We start from the raw sequence: 10,000 nt of genomic DNA on the forward strand, positions 1-10,000 counted from the left end.
ATCGATATTATTCAAATTAGATTGTTGTAGCAAGGAGTCCACAATGTTAAAAGTGAATTCAGTGTTTGTAATGAATGGAGCATGTTGAATTTATTCAGTGTTTCCTTTACATATAAGCCATTCATTTCTGTTAGTCAGCATCAGTGTTGCCTATACAACCACACACATACACACACATGCACACATGGATAAATGTCTAGTTGCATGTGTTGCTAATGAGTTCAGAGATGTGTGAATGGACGCATCCACTGAAGAATGCTTGTTTGACTCTCTTTCTTTTTTACTCTCTTTTACTTGTTTCAGTCATTTGACTGCGGCCATGCTGGAGCACTGCCTTTAGTCGAGCAAATCGACCCCAGGACTTATTCTTTGTAAGCTTAGTACTTATTCTATTGGTGTCTTTTGCTGAATCGCTAAGTTACGGGATGTAAACACACCAGCAGCAGTTGTCAAGCAATGTTGGTGGGGACAAACACAGACACACAAACACACACACACACACACACACACACACACACACACACACACACACATACATATACATATATATGACAGGCTTCTTTCAGTTTCTGCCTGCCAAATCCACTCACAAGGCTTTGGTCGGTCCAAGGCCATAGTAGAAGACATCTGCTCAAAGTGCCACGCAGTGGGACTGAACCCAGTAAGCAAGCTACTTACCACACAGCCACTCCTACGCCTTGTTTGACTGTTTGTAATGGCCAAGAATTTAGATGGTTTTTGTATAGTAGGAACACCAGTGCACGCTTCTGCGGTGGGTATCATTATGCTGTCTACTCCTGTGACTAATCTTGTCTGTCTGCCCTCACCTCTACTCTTTACTAAGTCACTTTTACTCTGTACCAAACTTTGAAGCACTGAAGCATTCTGAAATTATGGTAAATAGGCTTGTTTTTGTCAAATGGAATGAACCAGTGAATGAATACGTCAATGTGCATATGTGTATGTATGTATAATTGTATATGCATATATATATATGTGTATGTATGTGTGTATAGACACACATATGTGTATGTGATTGAGTGTATGCATATATATATGTATATATGTGTATGAATGTGTGTGTATAGATACATGTATGTGTAGGTATGTGATTGTGTGTGTATATTTGTACATGTGCATAAATATGAGTGTGTGTACGTATGTCTATGCATAATTATTTGTGTATCTTTTTTTTCTTTAAGTTTTTGTGTCTGTGATGGAAATGGATAAATTTTTGAGACATCTTTAAGTCTGGCAGCAGGATTCTCTTCCCCTCCTTTTACCTTGAGAATCCTTTTACCAAAAAGTTGATGTCAGTATGTTTAATAGAGTGAGAAACACATTTACATTGGCCACACACACACACACATGCAGCCACTGTATACATATATGGTTATGCACAACCGCACTGTCCAATACATAACTTAGATTCACTGTACGTGTTTATAGACACATATAGTCACATTGTATACACAGTTAACACACAGATGTACTATACTCACACAGACTCACTGAACATATGTAAATACTCACATACATCCACTGCATACATATAGACACGCATGTTGTCACATTATGCATGAACATAATACATATGCACACATACTTTACGCACATAGAGCCACAATCATCATCATCATCATCATCATCATTTAACGTCTGCTTTCCATGCTAGCATGGGTTGGACGATTTGACTGAGGTCTGGTGAACCAGACTCCAATATGATCTGGCAGAGTTTCAACAGCTGGATGCCCTTCCTAACGCCAACCACTCCGAGAGTGTAGTGGGTGCTTTTACGTGCCACCTGCACAGGAGCCACTACATATATATATATAGAGTGAAACATACACATATATAAGCATGTAAAGGAAAATAAATGAATCCTCACTCAATGGAACTACCTGTAGACTGAGTTATAATGTAACCAGCTGAGTATTCCACAGTATTTGTATGCTGTCTGATATCACTAGTTTCAGTATTTATTTGTGTCTCATCAGATATCATTTACTCAATTTTTGTTTACAGACGTAGGAGTGGCTGTGTTGTCAGTAGCTTGCTTACAAACCGCATGGTTCCAGGTTCAGTCCCACTGCGTGGCACCATGGGCAAGTGTCTTCTACTATAGCCTCGGGCTGACCAAAGCCTTGTGAGTGGATTTGGTAGATGGAAACTGAAAGAAGCCTGTCATATATATGTAGATATGTATATGTATGTGCATGTATATGTTTGTGTGTCTGTGTTTGTCCCCCCCCCCCAACATCACTTGACAACTGATGCTGGTGTGTTTTTGTCCTCATAACTTAGTGGTTCGGCAAAAGTGACCAATAGAATAAGTACTAGGCTTACAAAGAATAAGTCCTGGGGTCAATTTGCTCAACTAAAGGCAGTGTTCCAGCATGGCCACAGTCAAATGACTGAAACAAATAAAAGAGTAAAAGAGAGAGGATGTTGGTTTATTGCTATTTATAGCAGATACAAACTCATACAATATTGAATAGATCTCTTATATACTCACGGAGTGGTTGGTGTTAGGAAGGGCATCCAGCTGTAGAAACACTGCCAGATCAGACTGGAGCCTGGTGGAGCCTCCTGGCTTCCCAGACCCCGGTCAAACCGTCCAACCCATGCCAGCATGGAAAACGGACATTAAACGATGATAATGATGATGATGATGATTGTGTACATAGTTTTTATTTGGATATGTCAATCAGATACACAAATTGATATCTTTGAGTAAAATATATGTATATATTTCGTATATATACCTTATTTTGTTTTCATGTGTTACATCATTTATTTCATGCACACACACACACGATCATCATCATCATCATCATCATAACATCCCCTTTTTCTATGCTAGCATAGAAGGCAGATGTTAAATGATGATGATAATGATGATATAGCTTGATGTCCTTCATGTCATTAACCTTCACCTATTTCCGAGCAAGGGTAATATTTCACCATAACGATAAATGTTGCCCTTTTCAAGCCTAGCCAGGCTCATGGGCCCAGTTTCCCGGTTTCTGTGGCGTGTGTGTTCCCCCCAGCTTGATGGGACTCCAGTTCATCGCAGCGTTACTCAAGAAACAGGAAGAGAGAGTGAGAGAAAGTTGTGGCGAAAGAGTACAACAGGGGTCGCCACCACTCCCTGCCAGAGACTCGTGGTGCTTTTAGGTGTTTTAGCTCAATAAACACACACAACGCTCAGGCTGGAAATCGAGACCGCTGCCGTAACCACTGGACATTGCGCCTCCACAATATTTCACTATGGTCAGGCATATTTTCACAGAATATTGGAAATGGGTGACATTCATTTACAACTCTCATGTGATGTCCAAGAGAAGGAGACACAAACATATACACACACTCACATACATATATACATAGACATAAATGATGGGCTTCTTTCAGTTCCCATCCTTTCACAAGGCTTTGGTTGACCCAGGGCTATAGTAGAAGACACTAGCCTAAGGCACCATGTAGTGGGATTGAACCTTAAACTACAAGGTTGCATAGTGAACTTCTTAATCTCACAACCATGGCATGCACCTACATATATATATATATATCTTAGATATACTTATATCTGTATATACACATAATATTATGTATGTGTGTGTGTGTGTGTGAAATAAACTAAGGTGGTGAGCTGGCAGAGTCGTTAGCAGTATTTTGTCTGCTGCTATGTTCTGAGTTCACATTCTGCCGAGGTCAACTTTGCTTTTCATCCTTTCGGGGCTGATAAATTAAGTACCGGTGAAACACTGGGGTCAATGCAATTGACTATCCCCCTCCACCAAATTTCAGGCCTTGTGCCTATAGTAGAAAGGATTATGTATAGAGCACAAATAGTCCATACTGTACAGAACAAGCTGGAAATATCTGACATATACTTACAAACGGTTTACATAACAAAAAATGATTTATGAGATTGTCCAAATTAGGACAATGAATAATGAACCTGTGTAAGCAAATTGTTATGATACTTTTGTAAATAAATACTTCACAGAAATACATAGAATTATTCTATTATCCAAAATGAATTTGCAAGACTACTAAATAGGAAATGTAGAATATCATGTTTGGCATGATTAATTAGCTAAAATGAAAAGATACTCAAAACCAAAATCTAGTTTCATAGACATGAGATATCTATCATTAATACCCAGTCTCAACTTTTCCCATAAAGTATGGCAAATCCTGCTGTCTGACTGTAGGCAACGTCGCACAAATTATAATCTTTTACTATTTTCCATTGATGCAGTCTTCCTTATACTCTGGTATGCATTTGATTGCCAGAAACATGCTTACTAAAGGACTGGATATTAAAAAGTAGATGTCGTATTTCTGTGGAACTGGATTGGTCACAAAATTTCTTTCCACATGAAAGTTAGATTGCATGACACTTGTAGATGGAGTGTGATACTGCATGGTAGTGAAACATGGATAATGAATGTGGGCAATAAGCAAACCAGCTTTTGTTATGAATGTTTCTGAGTTATTTCAACCTTGTTCTGCATGTCTGATAAAATGAGGTAAGCATACATCCCTAAATGTGCATGAATGATGGAGTCCAAATGAGCTGAGAGAGAAAAAAAAAACTGAATATAACAGTGAATCATATATCTGCAATGGTATGAATATATGAGCAAAGACAAAAAAGCAAAAAAAAAACCCCATAAAAACACCCCTTTCCCCAAATCACAAGAGGGATACGTTTTAACAAAGGTGTTATTAGTCTAACACTTGAAAGGGAAGGGAAAGGGTTTTTAATGTTTCAGATGCTAGTCCTTCAATAGAAAAATGAGAAAGGAAAAATGGTGATGGAAAGAAGGAGGAGAAGAAGTGTAAAGGAAAAGAGAAAGAGATAAGTGGTCACAGATTAGGGGCAAAGTAGAGAGCATTGAAAATGTCCACACATATCATCTCTCCTTCTTATTCTTTTATTTGTTTCAGTCATTTGACTGTGGCCATGCCTGAGCACCGCCTTTAGTTGAGCAAATCGACCCCAGGACTTATTCTTTGTAAGCCTAGTACTTATTCTATCAGTCTCTCTTGCCGAACCGCTAAGTTACTGGGACGTAAACACACCAGCATCGGTTGTCAAGCGATGTTGGGGTGACAAACACAGATACACAAATATATACACACACACATACATATATATATATATATATATATATATATATATATATGACGGGCTTCTTTCAGTTTCCATCTACCAAATCAACTCACAAGGCTTTGGTTGGCCCGAGGCTATAGTAGAAGACATTTACTCGCTCAAGGTGCCACGCAGTGGGCCTGACTCTGGAACCATGTGGTTGGTAAGCAAGCTACTTACCACACAGCCACTCCTGCACCTATATCTATTCCTGTTTATATCTATTTTTGTTTTGTTCCTTTTTCACTCCTACACACAATGTAATACACACACATACATACATATACTACACACACATATATAAACTACTCTGCCTTCTCCTTTCTAAACTGTTATCCACTTCATTTTCATTGCAGACTCAGCGATTTCCTGTTCACCGTAGCCAGGTACACCTGTATGAAGGAAGGAGGAGAAGAGACCATTTACAAAAGGCCTGTTTCGTGACACTTACACCACACTGCGTTGCACTTGAATGGTGCAGTGCATTGTTTCAAGGCAGCTGCACCATGTGCTCCTACAAAATTATTTCTTCTGGTGCATCACAGAGTTTATCTATTTTATTTTTCTCTTCATCTGTTTGGTAGTGCTGTACATATTCTTGACAACTATGTCAGATATTACATTTGTTTCAAAGGTTGACCCTCTCTCCATGACCATCACTTTAAGTCAATTTATGAATTAATATAGAAAAAAAAAGCAATAAAAAGACAACCCACTAACTTTTCTGCAATCATTTACCATCATTTTGAAGCAATATATGAATAAAATAAAGCATTAAATTTCCTGCTGGGAATTTAGATATAGGATACCCTGAAGCCAAATTTTTGTTGATTTGACGGTGGTGGTGATGATGATGATAATAATAATAATAATACCAATACTAATACTACTACTACTACTATTACTACTACTAATAATAATAATATGCCCCGGTGCAGTACCAGACAGTGGCTCTCATGGCTTCTGATCTCAAGTGATTTGAAGCATTATCATGTACATTGTTTTGTCTTGGTGTAAAAGCAAATATTTTACTCAATACCACAGATTTGATTCTTAGTTGTTTGACCATAACCAATTGAGTATGTCCCTTAGTGGCTGACGATATGTGCATCTCTGATTACAAGCAGAAGTAGTGGGGGAGCACCATAGCCATGTGTTGAAAGGAGTTCTTTGGGGTTTGGATAATTCACGTCTGGAAACATGGGTGCTTTGTTCAACATCCTGAAACAACCCTTATTCAGGAACCTATTAAGCGGGATGGGCTACTCGACCTGATAAAAATTGTAACTGGGCCCCACCTGCAAGGTCATGTGCTGTTTATCTTGATACGAGATCACCATGTTGCGCACATATGATTGTGATGCATATACCTGGTGTACCCTTATCAGATGGGTTGTCATGATGGGTATACTGGGCTTCATATATTTTACCCCAGTGTCACTTTGATGGCATGCACTGCTCTGAATAATAATAATAATAATAATAATAATAATAATAATAATAATAATAATAATAATAATAATAATAATAATAATAATAATAATAACAATAACAATAATAATAATAATAATAATAATAATAATGAGGTGGAGGAGGAGGGGGATTATATTGATGGTACTGATGGTGGTGACTATGTTGATGGTGATTATGATAACAATGACAGTGATGGTGATGACAAGGATGACAATGATGATGATGAGGAACAAAGTAGGAGTAGTAGAAGAGGGAGATGAGGATGAAGAGGATTGTGATGATTCCCCACTTAGGCACAAGGCTACAAATCCTTACAAAGGATACAGTTTGAGTAAATTGATTCCTGCACTTCAATGGGTATTTTATTCTTTAGACCCTCCGATATGGAAAATAAAAATTATGTTAACCCTTTCACTCTGAAATTAAATTTAACGGTTATTTCAGATGTTAAATATCTTCCAAAAAATAGAATTGCCATTTTCTGCAAGTCACATTTCCTCAATAAATCTGACAAATCTCAAGAGAAAATAGTTTCAGACATGACATTCTTCAACAAAAGATGGATTGATATATAAAACAGCTTTCTGCTGTTAAGGGTAATGACATTTTAAGTGCATAAATCTGTCTGCTTTCCATAGTAAAAGGGTTAATGATATTTATTATTTGGTTGTGAGGATAATTAATTAGGCAGTGCCACCCCAGTATTTGACTGGTAAATTTGTTTATAAAATCCTACATAGGAGAAAGAAAATATAGCAGCAACAACGACAACAACATTAGTAATAATAATTTCTTTCATTGCCATCACCACAACTACCACTGCAACCGTTGCCACCACCACCACTGCCGCTGCCACCACCACAACCACCACCACCACCACCATCAATTTAATGTCTACTTTCCCATGTTCACATGGGAAAGCATATTTTTGAAGCTAGATGCTCTCCCTGGAACGAACTCTCTCCTGCTTCTTAGCAAGGTAATATTTCCCCCTAATCTGGATGAGCTTCCACGGGAGATTACTATCAAAATAAAAAAAAATTTTTCCAAAATTCTAATGACTTTGTTTTCTCAATATTCAATTTCTGTACATCCAGTTTCCAACACTTAGCTCATAGTACTGTGGTTGGCCCAGGGCTATAGCAGAAGACATTTGCTCAAAATAAATTTTTTTTTTTCATTGAGTTTGCTTTATATTCTTACAAAAGGTTAAATTAAATTTCTTCCCTAATATCTAAAATATATATATATTAAAAAAAAAATACGTATACAATTATGTATCATTGCAATTCTAAAAAACATGTTAAATAGCATGATTGTATATAATTAATTAAACTGATTGTTTGTTATAAATGACTTCACATTATTCTTGAAATGTTCCTGTTCATATTTATTTTACATCACTAATAACCCTTTTGTTACTCTATTTATTTTGAGATGCTCTGTGTTTCTTTCAATTACTTTAATAACAAAGAATTTAGTAAAATAACTTAGTTATCATTAAGCTAGTGTTAGGAACATAAATTGTGACTAAGGTTTGGTGGAAGATTTTGATTCAAAACTTATGAAAACAAGACATTTGTACTCAGAGCCAGAGCTGGTTTCAGCCAGGTTGGTAATGAAAGGGTTAAGGCTCAAAGGTTTCTAAAGAAGCAATTACTGGTTCATTGTGTTTCTGATTTTGATGATGAATGGGCCTCATGGAAGCAGTGACAGATGACTGACAACTTCGGCAATATACTATGCTTGTGTAGACCCGGCAAGCCAAGTGAGACCATAGTCATGGCTGTTGCTAGTGTCAGGTCAATGGCACCCATGCTGGTGGCACATAAAAAGCTCCCACTACACTCTCGGAGTGGTTGGCATCCAACTGTAGAAATCTTGCTAAATCAGATTAGACCCTGGTGCAGCTCCCCAGCTTACCAGTTTTCAGTCAAACCGTCCAACCCATGCCAGCATAGAAAATGGACGTTAAATGATGATGATGAAAATGTTGAGGTGCAGGAGTGGCTGTGTGGTAAGTAGCTTGCTTACCAACCACATGGTTCTGGGTTTAGTTCCACTGCGTGGCACCTTGGGCAAGTGTTTTCTACTGTAGCCTTGGGCCAACCAAAGCCTTGTGAGTGGATTTGGTAGACGGAAACTGAAAGAAGCCTGTCGTATATATGTATATGTATATATATGTGTCTGTGTTTGTCCCCCAACATCACTTGACAACCGATGCTTGTGTTTACGTCCCCGTAACTTTGGCAAAAGTGACCGATAGAATAAGTACTAGGCTTACAAAGAATAAGTTGATTTGCCCGACTAAAGGCGGTGCTCCAGCATGGCCACAGTCAAATGACTGAAACAAGTAAAAGAGTAAAAGAGAATCTTTTAGATACAATTCTTAATAATATTTAATTATGAAAATTTGATGGGATTTTTTAAAACATAGAATGGCTATAAGGGTCCAGTTGAGTAAAATTGGAATCATAGGGATCAATAGTAAAAAACTGGTTGAGAACCACTGATTCTAGTTGATTCTGAGTGAAAAGAAGTGATTGGTTGGGGCAGTAGAATGCTGCTTGGATGCCAGCATAAGCTTAGTCAATATAAATCAGTTTGCCTGGATTAGGGTATCACGTGACTGGCCCTCGTGCTGGTGGCCCGTAAAAGCACCCTCTACGCTCTCGGAGTGGCTGGCATTAGGAAGGGCACCTAGCTGTAGAAACTCTGCCAGATCAAGATTGGAGCCTGGTGCAGCCTCCTGGCTTGCCAGTCCTCAGTCAAACCGACCAATCCATGCTAGCATGGAAAGTGGACGTTAAACGATGATGATGGTGATGTTGTAATACCTGAGGTAGCCAGTACTCCAGGATGCAAAAATGACAATGTGTCCAGGTATTGCATCTGTAGATGTATGTAGTAATGTGGGTTGGTTCGATAAAGCTCAGGAAATGGGACATGTTAGTGTGTCCCGAATAGACTGTAATGCTTTAGGCTAAACTGTTCTTTGAAGAATAGGTATTTGAAAAACAAATTGCATTACTGAATATTAAACAAAATGAACAAATTCTTTTATTCTGTTACTTGTTTCAGTCATTTGACTGCGGCCATGCTGGAGCACCGCCTTTAGTCAAACAAATCGACCCCAAGACGTATTCTTTGTAAGCCTAGTACTTATTCTATTGGTGTCTTTTGCCAAACCGCTAAGTTACGGGAACGTAAACACACCAACATCGGTTGTCTGTAATAATGGGGAGACAAACACAGATACACAAATACATACATATGTGTATATGTAATATATACATACATGCATGCATACATACACACACACACACATATATATGTGTGTGTGCGTGTGTCTCCGTCTACCAG

At 38.1% G+C, this 10,000-nt stretch overlaps 1 protein-coding gene and 1 long non-coding RNA gene across 4 annotated transcripts in view; one reads left to right on the forward strand and one right to left on the reverse strand.

Annotated features, from left to right (window-relative positions):
• LOC115213064 (corrinoid adenosyltransferase) overlaps positions 1-5,931 on the forward strand; it is a 159,465-nt gene extending 153,534 nt beyond the window's left edge. For all 3 annotated transcript variants that reach the window (XM_036503698.1, XM_029781974.2, XM_029781973.2), the window contains exon 9: positions 5,521-5,931. In XM_036503698.1, the coding sequence (XP_036359591.1) occupies positions 5,521-5,608 (88 nt within the window). In that variant the 3' untranslated portion in view covers positions 5,609-5,931. The remainder of the gene's footprint in view (positions 1-5,520) is intronic.
• The window catches only part of LOC118763838, a 20,873-nt gene that overhangs the window by 1,078 nt on the left and 9,795 nt on the right, over positions 1-10,000 (reverse strand). The gene's annotated exons all lie outside the window — the stretch shown is intronic.

This window comes from Octopus sinensis, linkage group LG6, assembly GCF_006345805.1.
Source record: "Octopus sinensis linkage group LG6, ASM634580v1, whole genome shotgun sequence".
Classification (NCBI taxonomy): domain Eukaryota; kingdom Metazoa; phylum Mollusca; class Cephalopoda; order Octopoda; family Octopodidae; genus Octopus; species Octopus sinensis.